Source organism: Anomaloglossus baeobatrachus, chromosome 10, assembly GCF_048569485.1.
Source record: "Anomaloglossus baeobatrachus isolate aAnoBae1 chromosome 10, aAnoBae1.hap1, whole genome shotgun sequence".
In the NCBI taxonomy this organism is placed as follows: Eukaryota; Metazoa; Chordata; class Amphibia; order Anura; family Aromobatidae; genus Anomaloglossus; species Anomaloglossus baeobatrachus.
The window spans coordinates 168,393,072-168,411,683 of record NC_134362.1 but is presented as its reverse complement, the minus strand read 5'-3'; the positions used below and the strand labels follow the sequence as shown (position 1 = coordinate 168,411,683).

The 18,612-nt window shown below is 52.8% G+C and overlaps 1 protein-coding gene across 2 annotated transcripts in view; it reads right to left on the bottom strand.

Moving 5' to 3' along the window:
* The window catches only part of PHAF1 (phagophore assembly factor 1), an 81,561-nt gene that overhangs the window by 12,995 nt on the left and 49,954 nt on the right, over positions 1 to 18,612 (bottom strand). For both annotated transcript variants that reach the window (XM_075326850.1, XM_075326851.1), the window contains 4 exons: positions 7,064 to 7,147; positions 5,674 to 5,756; positions 4,664 to 4,707; positions 4,510 to 4,553 (listed from right to left, as the gene is read on the bottom strand). In XM_075326850.1, the coding sequence (XP_075182965.1) occupies positions 4,510 to 4,553; positions 4,664 to 4,707; positions 5,674 to 5,756; positions 7,064 to 7,147 (255 nt within the window). The remainder of the gene's footprint in view (positions 1 to 4,509; positions 4,554 to 4,663; positions 4,708 to 5,673; positions 5,757 to 7,063; positions 7,148 to 18,612) is intronic.

Genomic DNA, 18,612 nt, shown 5'->3' with positions numbered 1-18,612 from the left:
TCTATGTAACCTGCCGGCCGTATAGCCGTACATGCTGTACCAGCTGTATAGAAAAACATGTGGTTCTGCACCTTTGTTTTACACAGAGAATATGCTGATAACTCCTCCGCATAATCCAGGAGGGTATATACAACGTGCGACCAAACAGTGCAATGTATATAGTACAAGCATATCTATAAGTGCACTTCTGCACTAGTGGGGTTAGCACCACAGGTGCTGCTTAACGCCTGTTGCAGCGATTGTGTGACTATCAGAATGCCAGGGACTTCCACACTTGTCTCTGTATCGTACAGAAACTGACACTAATGGCTGCCGGCGTCCTTGTAGAGAAGGAAGCCGTGGGCGTGCCTGAGAAAGTGCGGGAATCCGGATTCACAGTGCACACAGTGAGAGGGGTGGAGTATGCAAAACATACTCCAGCTCTCAGCGCTGCTGTGCTATGCAGCGTCACGCCCCTACCCTGACTGTCAGGGCTGTGGGCGGTAACGAAGGGAGACTAGGCCCAGAAGCCGGGGACTCGAGTTAACAGCGCGGCCGCCGTAAAAGCGCGGGCCGCGCTGAAGTCCCCGGCGCACCACAAGTGCCAGCCGCGCCGCAGTCCCAGCGGCCGGCGCGACCGAGTCCTAGAAGTGGCCAACGTCCCGCCCCTCTCCTGACTGGCAGGTCTGGGGGCGGGAACGAACGGAAGCAGGCCGCAAAAACCGGGGACTCTAGTTATCAGCGCGGCCGCCGTAAAAGCGCGGGCCGCGCTGAAGTCCCCGGCGCACCACAAGTGCCAGCCGCGCCGCTGCCAGCGGCCGGCTCGACCGATTCTTAGAAGTGGCCAGCGTCCCGCCCCTCTCCTGACTGGCAGGTCTGGGGGCGGGAACGAACGGAAGCAGGCCGCAAAAGCCGGGGACTCTAGTTATCAGCGCGGCCGCCGTAAAAGCGCAGGCCGCACTGAAGTCCCCGGCGCACTACAAGTGCCAGCCGCGCCGCAGTCCCAGCGGCCGGCGCGACCAATTCCCATAAGTAAGCCTGCTTCAGCGAAGCTGAATGAGGCCATGGCACAGGCGCCGCAGCGCTGATGTCCCCCGGCGCACTACAACACCCAGCATGCTGCGGTGTGAGCGCCAAATGCACGGGGACACAGAGTACCTTGAGGAAGCAGGGCCATGTCCCTGATGTACTCCGCTCCATCCAGCATCTTCTCCAGGGGCTGTAGATGGAGCACGGTCTCAGTGCCTGGAGACCGGTAAATCCCACTTCACCCAGAGCCCTGTAAAAAGGGATGGGGAAGGAATCAGCATGTGGGCTCCTGCCGCCGTACCCGCAATGGGTACCTCAACCTTACAAACACCTCCGACATACAGTGGGGTGAGAAGGGAGCATGCTGGGAGCCCTTAGTATGGGCCCTCTTTTCTTCCATCCGACATAGTCAGCAGCTGCTGCTGACTAAAAAGTGGAGCTATGCCTCCTTCGCACAAAGCACAAAACTGGTGAGCCAGTGATCCCACTGGGGGTGTATAGCCAGAAGGGGAGGGGCCTTACACTTTTAAGTGTAATACTTTGTGTGGCCTCCAGAGGCAATAGCTATACACCCAATTGTCTGGGTCTCCCAATGGAGCGACAAAGAAATACCCAACCTTCCATTGATGGACGCTATAAGATTATTCACTATAGCGTCACCATCCGGTGTATCCGGATTGAGAGCGGTCTCAGGATCAGAGTCCTGAACAGCTACGTCTGCATCATCATACAGAGAGTACTGTGATGAAGTCGAGGGCCGTTCTCAGGGAGCTCGCTTAGGCCGTCTGGGACTGTCGTCCGTTTCAGAGCCTGCACCCTGGGACGCATGGGACCCTCCTGGAGCCATGATTTGTTTTGAAATCAGGGTGGCCAGGGGCATTGAATCAACATTGCCCAAGGTCTGTCTGGACTGCAAAGTCTGTAAGATGTTAGTCATAGTCACAGACAATATATCAGCGGAAACTGCAACTCCGCCATGCCCTTTTTTTTTTTTTTGCTGTTGCTGTCTAGCCATCTAGGAGCATTAGCCAAGAATAGCGACCGTACAGTGCAATGTATAGCATACAAGCGTGAAGTACAATAAACACTTCAGCACATGCAGTACAAGGAGCATAGAAAGCCTGTGCCTTGGCACCTTTGCTTTTCTGCTGCCGTTGTCTAGTTATTCATGAGCATTAGCCAAGAAAAGCGACATACAGTGAATGTATAGCATACAAGCATGAAAATAACCACTGCAGCACATGCAATCCAAGCAGCATTGAAAGCTTGTGCCTTAGCACCCTTGCTTTTCTGCTGCTGTTGTCTAGTCATCAAGGAGCATTAGCCAAGAATAGCGACATGCAGTGAATGTACAAGCATGAAAATAAACTCTGCAGTACATGCAATCCAAGCAGCATTGAAAGCTTGTGCCTTAGCACCATTGCTGTTTGCTGCCGCTGTCTAGCCATCTAGGCGGGTAGACAGCCAAGAATAGCCCTTACAGTGCAATGTAAAGCATACAAGCATAAAGGACACATGACACTGCAGCACATGCAAGACAAGCAGCATATAGAGTCTGTGCTTTAGCACCCCTGATCTTTTGCTGCTGTTTCTAGGTCTGCATCCTGAATAGCGACCGTACAAACGTACAACAGGACACTTCGGCATTAGTGGGTCAGCACTTTAGTTGCCGCTTACCGCCCGCACAAAAGCGGGTGTGTGGCGCCGGAATCCTGTGCTGGTAGCTCAGCGCTTGTCTCCGTTTTCCCGCTCTGCGTGCCGGAATGGCTGCCGGCGTCCAGAGGAGAGGGGCGGGCCGAGGGCGTGCCCGAGACAAGAGCGGGAACCCGGCGCCCACTGTGTCTAGTGAAGGGGGCTGGAGAATGCAAATAAGGCTCCAGCCCTCGGCGCTGCTATAGAGCAGCGTCTCTCCCTTTCCCTGAGTGACAGGGTGGGGGCGGGAACGAAGCGGCGCTAGGCCGCAAAAGCCGGGGACTAAAGTTAGAAGCGCCGCCGCCGTAAAAGCGCGGTCGGCGCGTCCCCGGCGCACTACAAGTCGCAGCTGCGCCGCCGCTCCAGGGGCGGTCGGCGCGGCGGTCCCCACACGTAAATTCCCCCAGTAATCTGCAGGGACTATAAGCCCAGCGCACAGCGCTACAGTCCCTGGCGCACTAGCACACCCAACAAGCCTGGAGTGTGCGTGGCCTGCCATACGGGGACACAGAGTACCTGAAAGTTGCAGGGCCTTGTCCCTGAACGGCACTCCCGCTCCACATCCAGCAGGTTCTATGGGTCTGTGGATGGAGCCCGGCCTCAGGGCTTGGTGGCCGGAAAGATCCCACTTCCTCAGAGCCCCTCAGGGGGATGGGGAAGGAAAACAGCATGTGGGCTCCAGCCTCCGTACCAGCAATAGGTACCTCAACCTTACAAACCGCAAGTGGGGTGAGAAGGGAGCATGCTGGGGGCCCTAGTATGGGCCCTCTTTTCTTCCATCCGATATAGTCAGCAGCTACTGCTGACTAAACAGTGGAGCTTATGCATGGATGTGTGCCTCCTTCGCACAAAGCTTGAAAACTGGTGAGCCAGTGATCCCACTGGGGGTGTATAGCCAGAAGGGGAGGGGCCTTACACTTTTTAGTGTAATGCTTTGTGTGGCCTCCGGAGGCAGTAGCTATACACCCAATCGTCTGGGTCTCCCAATGGAGCGACGAAGAAAATAATCGTTCTCGGCAGCATATCCCCCCGGTGTAAACAGGCCATGTGCTGCCGATAACATGATTTTATAAAGGGCACAGAAGAAATGTATTAAGGGTACACTCACACTAGCAGATGACTCGCGTGGGTCTCGCATCACCCGGCACGGCCGCATTCTCCCCTGACAGGAGTGGGTCGGCTCCATGTATTTCTATGCAGCGGAGACACTCCTGTATGGAGAGTGTGTGGCCGTGCCGGGTGATGCGATGCGAGACTCATGCGAGTCATACACTCATGTGAGCGTACCCTAACAATCGATCTGTGCAAACAAAACATTCATCGTCCGGTATAAACAGTCCAGTAAGGCCGCTTTCACACTGCGTTCCTCTATGTGTTCAGTGGTCCCGTTGAGGCTTCCGTCTGAACTCCCCGCAAAACAGGATTCGGACGTATGCGCCAACGGGGCCACTGACTATAATGGTGCAGACATAGCCACCGTGTATACCATTTTTTGAGGTATATGCTTACTGGAGACGGACACCCAGATGCAGTCTACTACATCTAGGCGTTTGTATACCTCCGAAAATGGTGCATGACAGAGCACACGGTGACTAAGTCTGCACCATTATAGTCAGTGGCTCAGTCGGTGCATACATCCAAATCCCGTTTTGCAGGGGGTTCGGATAAAAGCCCCGACGGGACCACTGAACAGAGATCAGAACGCAATGTGAAAGCCCCCTTAGACACCACCGATTATAGGGCACAGTGGTGTTATGGAGAGGAATGGCCGCCTTGCCCATCTTACAAGCAGTAATGTACGCGGCTCACCTTGCTATACGTGGTGCAGATTTCAGTCTGTGTTTCGGAGTTGTCTGTTAAGTATATAAAAAAGTGAGATATTGTCATGTTATAACATTTGAAGATGTGATAAGAAAGAAAGATAAAGTGGAAGAGTTACAAAAGAAGAGAACGCTCGGCTCACCTTTCTTCACTATTAACGGAATCCGAAAATCACAACGATGATATCTGCAAAAAAGGGCGACAAGGCGATTAGCTTTATCAGAAAATCATCTATATTATATACAGCTGGTTCCTGACAACTTTTCTCCTTCACTTCCATGTTTAGAAGACAGACTCATGAATAGCAGAACACTTGGATAACTGTCGGTGGAACGATCGTCTGACAACCCCACTGTCGGCGGAACGATCGTCTGACAACCCCACTGTCGGCGGAACGATCGTCTGACAACCCCAGTCGGCGGAACGATCGTCTGACAACCCCACTGTCGGCGGAACGATCGTCTGACAACCCCACTGTCGGCGGAACGATCGTCTGACAACCCCACTGTCGGCGGAACGATCGTTTGACAACCCCACTGTCGGCGGAACGATCGTCTGACAACCCCACTGTCGGCGGAACGATCGTCTGACAACCCCACTGTCGGCGGAACGATCGTTTGCCAATCATCTCTGGCGGCTGATCACTTAGAAAACAAAAAGGATTGTCCACCCGAAATCAGACAAGCTGGATCCTTCTGTCCCCGACATCTTCCATTGGGGGTACATCGATAAATTTTAGGTTTCGGCCACTAGTCTAATGCATATGGGGGCATTATAGCTTTCATGAACATCAGTTGAAAGTTGGCAAACCCTCCAATTTGAGCAGGATCTGTTCACCAACACACAATGTCATGGGGGAGGGGGGGGAATCAGATTTCTTTCCAGGGAAGAAGAGCCACTGCCAGAAGCTTGTGGCAGCAGCTTTTGTGTCTTTTTCTATTGAAAACACATCAACCCATGAAAAAGTATATGGAAGGCAGGAGAGATAGCGGTTATATCATGTGTATGAACAGTTAGTGAATGTATTTAGTCTCATAAATTGCATCTAGTAAGCAAGTCCCCATAAATTTGTTGGGTCTCCTTAACTGGAGCCAGTACCTATCTGTAGCCAACATCGAATCATGAGACATTTCACCCAAAAGGTCTACTCACATATTAAAATTATAATGTCCTGGATAATTTGTGTGCAATACAAACTTCTTGGCCCTGTGGGTATTTGCATCAAATAGAATATCCTGGAAACAGATAAAAAAAAAAAAAAAAAAAAGTTAAAAGAGCATAATAAACAAGAAAGAAATATATAAACATTTAATGAAGCAGAGCTGAACAACCCCTTTAAAGTAAAAAGATGTATACTGCGTTTTTTTATATTTTTACATGGGATGCCATGGACAATAAATGCCAATACTGTGCAAAAGCAACAGGAACACTACACCCAATGCATTTGTATTTTTGTTAAAAAAAAAAAAAAATATGCACAAAAAATTCTGATTAAAAAATCTGCATCAATTATTCTGGATTTTTAGATTTGTTTATTATTTTTGTAGCTGGTTTGTGTTTTGTTGCATTCGGTTTACAAAAATTAAGTGGTGATTTTTCATGCGTTTTTTTTTTTCTGATATTCTTTTCTGCCCTTGTGATATCCTATACACTTCCAGAGAAAACAATCACAGCAAATAATTACTGCAAGAAGAAGGAAAGAAGAAAGGAAAGGAGCAAAAAGGAGGAGGAGGAAGAAGCGAGGAGGAGGAAGAAGAAGCGAGGAGGAGGAGGAAGCAAGGGGGAGGAGGAGGAAGCAAGGGGGAGGACGAAGAAGCAAGGGGAAGGAGGAGGAAGCAAGGGGGAGGACGAAGAAGCAAGGGGGAGGACGAAGAAGCAAGGGGGAGGACGAAGAAGCAAGGGCGAGGACGAAGAAGCAAGGGCGAGGACGAAGAAGCAAGGGGGAGGACGAAGAAGCAAGGGGGAGGACGAAGAAGCAAGGGGGAGGACGAAGAAGCAAGGGGGAGGACGAAGAAGCAAGGGGGAGGACGAAGAAGCAAGGGGGAGGACGAAGAAGCAAGGGGGAGGACGAAGAAGCAAGGGGGAGGACGAAGAAGCAAGGGGGAGGACGAAGAAGCAAGGGGGAGGAAGAAGCAAGGAGGAGGAAGAAGCAAGGAGGAGGAAGAAGCAAGGAGGAGGAAGAAGCAAGGAGGAGGAAGAAGCAAGGAGGAGGAAGAAGCAAGGAGGAGGAAGAAGCAAGAAGGAGGAAGAAGCAAGAAGGAGAGAAAATAAGGAGAGAGAAGCAAGAAGGAGAGAGAAGAAGAGGAAGGAGGAAAAAGGAGGATGAGAATTCTAAGTGAAGATGCTGCAGAAATGTTACATTGTGGGGAATACTGATATTTACTGAAGCGACAAAGAGCAGCTAAGACAAGGAGGAAATTATTGACATAAATGTAATTATTCTTTAAGTGGCAGTATATTTCTTCTAGAAGCCTCTTTACCGACAAGTCATCTGAAAAGTGTTGGATTCTTGGCAGCATTTGGTTTCGGCAGAAATACTCACCACTCCCAGGGTGAAATAATTATAGAAATAATCATTGCACTTGGCAGGAACCTGTTTGTGGGGGGACGGGGAATGAATCTTCATCTGCAGAAATGAAAGGAAATTAATTAGAGTTTGGGGGGGAAAAAAACCTAAAACACTAAACAATCATGGTATTAATTATAAGGGAACACATTGCGTAACCTGAAGACTGTGGAGATATTGATGGCTATACTAATATCTATGGTAGTACAATGCTACATGATGGTGGGCTAACTGGCACTGAGGGGGAAAACCTACGACTTGACAGTGTATCCAAATGATATCAAACATTGGACATCATCCATTTATTATCCGGATCAACAAAATTCTAGAACTGGGCACTTAAGACTCATGCCAAGGAAGTTGCCAAGATTTTCTTGGCAGATATCACTGTGATTCATTATCATTATTAATTAAAGTTGGTGCAAATCGATTCACAGGTCAGGTCCGTAATCTATAACCGCTGGACGGGAGCCTGGAGAACGGCCCACAACCTACCGGCATCCGCAGAGGGGGTTCTGAGGGACCTCGAACTGCAGCCGCAGATTACTGACGTGACCTGCGAATCGAATTGCACCAATGCTACTATTATTGTGACAAAAGAAGGGAATTTTGTTTACTTACCGTAAATTCCTTTTCTTCTAGCTCCAATTGGGAGACCCAGACAATTGGGGTGTATAGCTATGCCTCCGGAGGCCACACAAAGTATTACACTAAAAGTGTAAAGCCCCTCCCCTTCTGCCTATACACCCCCCGTGCCTCACGGGCTCCTCAGTTTTGGTGCAAAAGCAAGAAGGAGGAAAAAATTATAAATTGGTTTAAAGAAAATTCAATCCGAAGGAATATCGGAGAACTGAAACCATTCAACATGAACAACATGTGTACACAAAAAACAGGGGCGGGTGCTGGGTCTCCCAATTGGAGCTAGAAGAAAAGGAATTTACGGTAAGTAAACAAAATTCCCTTCTTCTTTGTCGCTCCATTGGGAGACCCAGACAATTGGGACGTCCAAAAGCAGTCCCTGGGTGGGTAAATAATACCTCATAATAGAGCCGTAACGGCTCCGTCCTACAGGTGGGCAACCGCCGCCTGAAGGACTCGCCTACCAAGGCTGGCATCTGCCGAAGCATAGGTATGCACCTGATAGTGTTTCGTGAAAGTGTGCAGGCTCGACCAGGTAGCTGCCTGACACACCTGCTGAGCCGTAGCCTGGTGCCGCAAGGCCCAGGACGCTCCCACGGCCCTGGTAGAATGGGCCTTCAGCCCTGAGGGAACCGGAAGCCCCGAGGAACGATAGGCTTCGAGAATTGGTTCCTTGATCCACCGAGCCAGGGTTGATTTGGAAGCTTGTGTCCCTTTACGCTGGCCAGCGACAAGGACAAAGAGTGCATCCGAGCGGCGCAGGGGCGCCGTACGAGAAATGTAGAATCTGAGTGCTCTCACCAGATCTAACAAGTGCAAATCCTTTTCACATTGGTGAACTGGATGAGGACAAAAAGAGGGTAAGGAGATATCCTGATTGAGATGAAAGGGGGATACCACCTTAGGGAGAAATTCCGGAACCGGACGCAGAACCACCTTATCCTGGTGAAACACCAGGAAAGGGGCTTTGCACGACAACGCTGCTAGCTCAGACACTCTCCGAAGTGAAGTGACTGCTACTAGGAAAACCACTTTCTGCGAAAGGCGTGCGAGAGAAATATCCCTCATTGGCTCGAACGGTGGTTTCTGAAGAACCATCAGCACCCTGTTCAGATCCCAGGGTTCTAACGGACGCTTGTAAGGAGGGACGATGTGACAAACCCCCTGCAGGAACGTGCGTACCTGTGGAAGTCTGGCTAGGCGCTTCTGAAAAAACACAGAGAGCGCAGAGACTTGTCTCTTAAGGGAGCCGAGCGACAAACCCTTTTCCAATCCGGATTGAAGGAAGGACAGAAAAGTGGGCAAGGTAAATGGCCAGGGAGAAAAACCCTGAGCAGAGCACCACGACAGGAATATTTTCCACGTCCTGTGGTAGATCTTGGCGGACGTTGGTTTCCTAGCCTGTCTCATAGTGGCAATGACCTCTTGAGATAATCCTGAAGACGCTAGGATCCAGGACTCAATGGCCACACAGTCAGGCTGAGGGCCGCAGAATTCAGATGGAAAAACGGCCCTTGAGACAGCAAGTCTGGTCGGTCTGGTAGTGCCCACGGTTGGCCTACCGTGAGATGCCACAGATCCGGGTACCACGACCTCCTCGGCCAATCTGGAGCGACGAGGATGGCGCAGCGGCAGTCGGCCCTGATCTTGCGTAACACTCTGGGCAACAGTGCCAGAGGAGGAAACACATAAGGGAGTTGAAACTGCGACCAATCCTGAACTAAGGCGTCTGCCGCCAGAGCTCTGTGATCTTGAGACCGTGCCATGAATGTCGGGACCTTGTTGTTGTGCCGGGAACCATTAGGTCGACGTCCGGCATGCCCCATCGGCAACAGATCTCCTGAAACACGTCCGGGTGAAGGGACCATTACCCTGCGTCCATGCCCTGGCGACTGAGAAAGTCTGCTTCCCAGTTCTCTACGCCCGGGATGTGAACTGCGGAAATGGTGGAGGCTGTGGCTTCCACCCACAGCAGAATCCGCCGGACTTCCTGGAAGGCTTGCCGACTGCGTGTCCCGCCTTGGTGGTTGATGTATGCCACCGCTGTGGAGTTGTCCGACTGAATTCGGATCTGTTTGCCTTCCAGCCACGGCTGGAACGCCTTTAGGGCAAGATACACTGCCCTTATCTCCAGAACATTGATCTGAAGGGAGGACTCTGTCTGAGTCCAAGTACCCTGAGCCCTGTGGTGGAGAAAGACCGCTCCCCACCCTGACAGGCTCGCGTCCGTCGTGACCACCGCCCAGGATGGGGGCAGGAAGGATTTCCCCTTCGACAGAGAAGTGGGGAGAAGCCACCACTGAAGGGAAGCTTTGGCTGCCCGAGAAAGGGAGACGTTCCTGTCGAGGGACGTCGACTTCCTGTCCCATTTGCGGATAATGTCCCATTGAAGTGGGCGCAGATGAAACTGCGCAAAAGGAACTGCCTCCATTGCTGCCACCATCTTCCCTAGGAAGTGCATGAGGCGCCTCAGGGGGTGTGACTGACCTTGAAGGAGAGATTGCACCCCTGTCTGTAGTGAACGCTGTTTGTTCAGCGGAAGCTTCACTATCGCTGAGAGAGTATGAAACTCCATGCCAAGATATGTCAGTGATTGGGCCGGTGTCAGATTTGACTTTGGAAAATTGATGATCCACCCGAAACTCTGGAGAGTTTCCAAAGCAATGTTCAGGCTGTGTTGGCACGCCCCTTGAGAGGGTGCCTTGACAAGTAGATCGTCTAAGTAAGGGATCACCGAGTGTCCCTGAGAGTGTAGGATTGCCACCACTGTTGCCATGACCTTGGTGAAGACCCGTGGGGCTGTTGCCAGGCCGAAAGGCAGTGCCACGAACTGAAGGTGTTCGTCCCCTATGGCGAAACGCAGGAAGCGCTGATGCTCTGGTGCAATTGGTACGTGGAGATAAGCATCTTTGATGTCGATTGATGCCAGGAAATCTCCTTGGGACATTGAGGCGATGACGGAGTGGAGCGATTCCATCCGGAACCGCCTGGTTTTCACATGCTTGTTGAGCAGTTTTAGGTCCAGAACGGGACGGAAGGATCCGTCCTTTTTTGGCACCACGAACAAGTTGGAGTAAAAACCGTGACCCCGTTGCTGAAGAGGAACAGGGATCACCACTCCTTCCGCCTTCAGAGTGCCCACCGCCTGCAGAAGAGCCTCGGCTCTGTCGGGGGGCGGAGATGTTCTGAAGAAACGAGTCGGAGGACGAGAGCTGAACTCTATCCTGTAACCTTGAGATAGAATGTCTCTCACCCATCGGTCCTTTACTTGTGGCAGCCAGGCGTCGCAAAAGCGGGAGAGCCTGCCACCGACCGAGGATGCGGTTTGAGGAGGCCGAAAGTCATGAGGAGGCCGCTTTGGGAGCGGTTCCTCCGGCGGTCTTTTTAGGACGTGACTTAGACCGCCATGCATCGGAGTTCCCCTGACCTTTCTGAGGCCTTTTGGACGAGGAAAATTGAGACCTGCCCGCGGTCCGAAAGGACCGAAACCTCGATTGTACCTTCCGTGGTTGAGGTCTGTTTGGTTTGGACTGGGGTAAGGATGAATCCTTTCCCTTGGATTGTTTAATGATTTCATCCAATCGCTCACCAAACAAGCGGTCGCCAGACAATGGCAAACCGGTTAAGAACTTTTTGGAAGCAGAGTCTGCCTTCCATTCACGTAGCCACATGGCCCTGCGGAGTACCACCGAATTGGCGGATGCCACTGCCGTACGGCTCGCCGAGTCCAGGATAGCATTAATGGCGTAGGACGCAAACGCCGACGCCTGAGTGGTTAAGGACACCACTTGCGGGGCAGATGTACGTGTTACTGCATTAATCTGCGCCTGACAAGCTGAGATAGCTTGGAGTGCCCATACGGCTGCGAATGCTGGAGCAAAAGACGCGCCGATAGCTTCATAGATGGATTTCAACCATAGTTCCATCTGTCTGTCAGTGGCATCTTTGAGTGAAGCCCCATCTTCCACTGCAACTATGGATCTAGCCGCCAGTCTGGAGATTGGAGGATCCACCTTAGGACACTGAGTCCAGCCCTTGACAACCTCGGGGGGGGGAAGGGATAACGTGTGTCCTTAAGGCGCTTGGAAAAACGCTTGTCTGGACAGTCTCGGTTTTTCTGGATTGCCTCCCTGAAGTCAGAGTGATCCAGAAACGTATTCAATGTACGCTTGGGAAACCTGAAACGGAATTTCTCCTGAGAAGCAGACTCCTCAATTGGAGGAGCTTAGGGGAGAAATATCCAACACCTGATTGATGGTCGCTATAAGGTCATTCACTACAGCGTCACCTTCAGGTGTATCTAGGTTGAGAGCGGCTTCAGGATCAGAATCCTGATCTGATACCTCCGCTTCATCCTCCAGAGAGTCCCCCTGCTGGGACCCTGAACAGTGTGATGAAGTGGAGGGAATTTCCCAGCGACCCCGCTTGTGCGGCCTGGGACTGCGGTCCGTGTCAGAGACCTCACCCTGGGACCTATGGGTTACCCCAGGGGCACTTTGCTGTTCCAAATGAAAGGGACCAGGGGTCAAGGATTGGACAGTGCCCGGGGCCTGAATCACCGGTCTGGACTGCAATGCTTCCAGTATTTTAGCAGACCATTTATCCATACTCTCAGACAGTTTGTCAGCAAATACTGCAAACTCCGTCCCTGTCACCTGGACAGTGGTAGCAGGTGGTTCCACCTGGGCCACCAGTCGCAGAGGCTCCGGCTGAGTAAGTGCCACAGGGGCCGAGCATTGCACACAATGAGGGTCAGTGGAACCTGCCGGTAGTACAGCTGTACAAGAGGTACAGGTTGCAAAGTACGCCTGTGCTTTGGCACCCTTGCTTTTTGCGGATGACATGTTGTCTCCTCTGAGAACAGCCAGGAGGGTATATAGCCAAAAATCAACAGAGCGACCGTACAGTGCAAATGTATAGCCTATAAGCCTATATATATATATATACACTTCGGCACTCAGTGGGGCCAGCACCACAGGTGCTGCTTACCGACCGCTCAGAGCGGTTGTGTGATCACCAGATTCCCTGCCTGGGTCTCCCTGTGTTGTCTCTCCTCTCCAGCGTCTGAATCGCTGACAGGAATGGCTGCCGGCGTTCTGTGGGGAGGAGGGGACCGTGGGCGTGCCCAAGAAAAGTGCGGGAATCTAGTGCCCCAGTGTACTGAGTGAGGAGGGAGGAGGATACTAATGTATGCTCCAGCCCTCAGCGCTGACGATCTGTGCAGCGTCCCGCCCTTCCCCTGACTGGCAGGCCTGTGGGCGGGAATATACGACACTAGGCCGCAGAAGCCGGGGACTAAAGTTATAAGCGCGGCCGGCAATAAGCGCGGCCGCGCGGTAGTCCCCGGCGCACTAACACATCCAACAGTGCTGCGGTGTGTATGGCACAAGCGCTCCATGCGCGGTAGTCCCCGGCGCACTAACACACCCAGCAGTGCTGCAATGTGTATGGCACAAGCGCTCCATGCGCGGTAGTCCCCGGCGCACTAACACACCCAGCAGTGCTGCAATGTGTATGGCACAAGCGCTCCATGCGCGGTAGTCCCCGGCGCACTAACACACCCAGCAGTGCTGTAATGTGTATGGCACAAGCGCTCCATGCGCGGTCCCCACGGGGACACAGAGTACCTCATAGTAGCAGGGCCTTGTCCCTGACGATACCCAGCTCCTATCCAGCAGATTCCCAGGGGCTGCGGAGGGAGCACGGTCCCAGTGCCTGGAGACCGATCCGGATCCCACTTCACCCAGGGCCCATTAAGGGATGGGGAAGGAAAACAGCATGTGGCTCCTGCCTGTGTACCCGCAATGGGTACCTCAACCTTAACAACACCGCCGACAAAGTGGGGTGAAAAGGGAGCATGCTGGGGGCCCTGTTATGGGCCCTCTTTTCTTCCATCCGACCTAGTCAGCAGCTGCTGCTGACCAAGCTGTGGAGCTATGCGTGGATGTCTGCCTCCTTCGCACAAAGCATAAAAACTGAGGAGCCCGTGAGGCACGGGGGGTGTATAGGCAGAAGGGGAGGGGCTTTACACTTTTAGTGTAATACTTTGTGTGGCCTCCGGAGGCATAGCTATACACCCCAATTGTCTGGGTCTCCCAATGGAGCGACAAAGAAATTAGAATTTTGTTTACTTACCGTAAATTCTTTTTCTTATAGTTCCGACATGGGAGACCCAGACCATGGGTGTATAGCTTCTGCCTCCGGAGGACACACAAAGTACTACCCTAAAAAGTGTAACTCCTCCCTCCGAGCATATACACCCCCTGGATAACCAAATCTAACCAGTTTAGTGCAAAAGCTGAAGGAGGACATCCACCCACAAGTAGAGATAGAGCAAAATCCGGAACAACCGGAACCTCTGTCTACAACAACAGCCGGTGAAAACACACGGAACAAGAAAACTGCCAACAGGCAACAGGGAGGGTGCTGGGTCTCCCATGTCGGAACTATAAGAAAAAGAATTTACGGTAAGTAAACAAAATTCTCTTTTTCTTCATCGTTCCTTATGGGAGACCCAGACCATGGGACGTCTCAAAGCAGTCCATGGGTGGGAATAAACAGAAAACTGAGAAGTAGGCGAAACCCAACTTCACAAATGGGCGACAGCCGCCTGAAGGATGCGTCTGCCCAAGCTCGCATCTGCCGAAGCATGAGCATGCACTTGGTAGTGCTTTGAAAAGGTATGCAGACTAGACCAAGTGGCAGCCTGACAGACCTGCTGAGCCGTAGCCTGGTGCCTGAAAGCCCAAGAGGCACCGACAGCTCTGGTCGAGTGTGCCTTGATCCCCGGCGGGGGAGGCACCTGAGTACTCTGGTAGGCATCGGAAATGGCCGACCTAATCCAACGAGCTAGGGTCGGCTTAGAAGCCGAGAGGCCCTTACGCCGACCTGAGGTCAGCACAAAAAGAGAGGTGCACCGCCTAAGAGCAGCGGTGAGAGACACATAGATCCGGAGCGCCCGCACCAGATCCAGAGTATGCAACGCTTTTTCAAAGCGATAAACAGGAGCCGGACAAAAGGAAGGCAGGGAAATATCCTGGTTAAGGTGGAAAGGAGATACCACCTTAGGAAGAAAGTCTGGAGTCGGACGGAGAACCACCTTGTCTTGATGAAAAACCAAAAAAGGTGACTCTGAAGAGAGAGCAGCCAAATCAGAGACTCTCCTGAGGGAAGTTATGGCCACTAGAAAGACCACTTTCTGTGACAGACGGGACAAAGAAACCTCCCTAAGAGGCTCAAAAGGGGGTTTCTGCAAGGCCGTGAGGACCAGATTAAGGTCCCAGGGATCCAAAGGCCGCCGGTAAGGCGGAATGATATGAGATGCGCCCTGCATGAAGGTGCGCACCTGAGCCAGCCGGGCGATACGCCGCTGGAACAATACTGACAGAGCTGAGACCTGTCCCTTGAGGGTATTGAGGGATAGTCCTAGCTGCAGACCGGACTGTAGAAAGGACAGGAGGGTCGGCAGAGAAAAAGGCCAAGGAGCATGGCCGGAAGAGCGACACCAGGACAGGAAAATCTTCCAAGTCCTGTGATAGATTTTGGCCGAGGAAGACTTACGGGCCCGAGTCATAGTGGAAATGACTTCAGGAGGGATACCAGAAGTCGTCAAGATCCAGGACTCAAGAGCCATGACGTCAATCTGAGAGCCGCAGAATTCTGGCGGAAAAACGGACCTTGTGAGAGAAGGTCTGGACGGTCCGGAAGATGCCACGGCACCTCTACGGACAGATGGAACAGGTCTGGGTACCAAGCTCGCCTGGGCCAGTCCGAAGCAATGAGAATGACTCGACGGCCCTCCATTCTGATCTTGCGCAGGACTCTGGGCAAGAGAGCTAGAGGGGGAAACACGTAAGACAGACGAAACTGGGACCAATCCTGAACCAGCGCGTCCGCTGCAATGGCCTGAGGATCGTGGGAGCGAGCCACGTAAACCGGAACCTTGTTGTTGTGACGGGATGCCATTAGGTCCACGTCCGGAGTGCCCCACTTGCGGCAGATTGACTGAAACACTGCCGGATGCAGGGACCACTCGCCGCCGTCCACGGTTTGACGGCTGAGATAATCTGCCTCCCAGTATTCCACGCCTGGGATGTGGACTGCGGATATGGAGGACTTGGAGTCCTCCGTCCACTGAAGGATGCGTTGAACCTCCAACATTGCCAGGCGGCTGCGTGTCCCGCCCTGGTGATTGATGTAGGCAACCGCAGTCGCGTTGTCTGACTGGACTCGAATGTGCTTGCCCGCCAACAGATGGTGAAAGGCTAAGAGAGCTAGAAGCACAGCTCTGATTTCCAGCACATTGATCGAGAGGGCTGATTCGGACTGAGTCCAAGTGCCCTGCGCTGTGTGGTGGAGATATACTGCTCCCCAGCCGGTTAGACTGGCGTCCGTGGTGAGGATCACCCAGGACGGAGCCAGGAAGGAGCGTCCCTGAGACAGAGAGAGGGGCCGAAGCCACCACTGAAGGGAGCCCCTGGTCTGTGGCGACAGAGCCACTAACCTGTGCAAGGAGGAAGTCCGCTTGTCCCAACAGCGGAGAATGTCCAGCTGCAGAGGACGCAGATGGAACTGGGCAAAGGGAACCGCTTCCATTGACGCCACCATCTGACCCAGCACCTGCATTAGGTGCCTGATGGAGTGACGGCGAGACCTCAGCAAAGAGCGCACCGCCAGATGAAGGGACTGCTGTTTGACTAAGGGCAGCTTTACAAGTGCCGGCAAAGTCTCGAACTGCATCCCCAGGTACGTAAGACTCTGGGTCGGAGTCAGAGTGGACTTGGGTAGATTGACAAGCCACCCGAACTGGACTAGAGTGGTGAGAGTGAGCGAGACACTCCGCTGACAGTCTGCACTGGATGAAGCCTTCACCAGAAGGTCGTCCAGGTAAGGAATCACTGCCAACCCCTGGAGGTGCAGAACCGTAACCACTGCTGCCATGACTTTGGTGAATACTCGAGGGGCCGTGGCTAACCCGAAGGGGAGAGCCACGAATTGGAAATGTTCCTCTCCGATTGCAAAACGTAGCCAACGCTGGTGTGAAACTGCAATTGGCACATGCAGATAGGCATCTCTGATGTCGATGGATGCTAGAAAATCTCCTTGGGTCATTGAGGCAATGACTGATCGCAGAGATTCCATGCGAAAGTGCCGCACCTGAACATGCTTGTTGAGAAGCTTGAGATCCAGGATGGGCCGGAAGGAACCGTCCTTTTTGGGGACTAGGAAGAGATTGGAGTAGAAACCTCTGAACCGTTCCCGGGCGGGAACCGGTACAATTACTCCGTTGGCCTGCAAGGATGCCACGGCCTGAGAGAAGGCGGCGGCCTTGGAGCAGGGGGGAGTGGACAGAAACAATCTGTTTGGCGGGCTGGAAGAGAACTCTATCCTGTAGCCGTGGGAGATGATATCCCGCACCCACTGATCGGAGACGTGTTGAAACCACACGTCGCCAAAGTGGGAGAGCCTGCCACCGACCAAGGACGTTGCTGGCGCGGCCAGATAGTCAAGAGGAGGCTGCCTTAGTGGCAGCGGCTCCTGCGGCCTTTTGAGGACGCGGCCTCGTGCACCAGCTGGGTTTTCGGTCCTTGGCTGAGTTAGTGGACGAGGCCGAGGGCTTAGAGGATGACCAGTTAGAGGAACGAAAGGAACAAAACCTCGACTGGTCCCTGCCCTGGACAGGTTTCCTGGTTTTAGTTTTTGGCAAGGAAGTACTCTTCCCGCCAGTAGCCTCCTTAATAATTTCATCCAGTTGTTCGCCGAACAGCCGGGGCCCAGCAAATGGGAGGCCAGCAAGGTACTTCGTGGAAGAAGCGTCTGCTTTCCACTCTCGAAGCCACAAGATCCTGCGGATAGCGAGGGAATTAGCCGAAGCCACCGCCGTGCGGTGAGAAGCCTCCAGAATGGCAGACATGGCATAGGATGAAAAGGCTGAAGCTTGGGAAGTTAAGGCAACCATTTCGGGCATAGAGTCCCTGGTGAGGGAATGCATCTCCTCCAGAGAAGCAGAGACGGCTTTAAGAGCCCACACTGCTGCAAAAGATGGGGAGAACGAGGCCCCTGCCGCTTCATATACAGATTTGGCCAGAAGGTCAACCTGGCGGTCAGTGGAATTCTTAAGTGAGGTGCCATCAGCCACAGATACAACTGTCCGGGCTGAGATTCTAGACACCGGAGGGTCTACCTTTGGTGAATGAGCCCACTCCTTGACCACCTCTGGTGGAAAGGGAAAACGGTCATCAGAACTACGCTTTGGGAAGCGTTTGTCAGGACAGGCCCTGGGCTTGGTCACAGTGGCCTGAAAACTGGAGTGGTTAAAGAACACACTCCTTGCTCTCTTAGGTGAGGTACACTGGTGTTTTTCTACCAGAGAGGGTTGCTCCTCTGATACTGGTGGATTGAGGTCCAGTACAGAATTAATAGACGCAATCAAAATCACTAACATCTGCATCACCCTCGGTGAGATCAATGGGGCACATGGAGGTAGCGTCCGAGCCCACAGTAAAAGCATCCTCCTCGTCCTGCGATTCAGCTCGTGAATCAGAGCCGCGGGACGAGGAAGGAGAGGAGCCCCTGCGTCTCCTTTTAGGAGGACGGGGTCTGGGACCACATGAAGAATCATCCGCGAGCTCTGCTGAGCGAGCCGTAGCAGCAGGGACACCCTGTGAAGGGGGCTGATGCATGCTCAGCAGAGTCCGGGACAGCTGTCCCATGGAGTCAGCAAAGGACTGGGAGATAGACTTAGAGAAGGATTCTACCCAAGCCGGGGGTTCAGCCACCGGAGCCGGAGCAGCCGGAGTGACCACTGGGGATGAGACCTCAGGCTGAGGCACCACCATGTTAGAGCAGGCATCACAATGTGGATATGTGCTCGGTTCAGGCAGTAC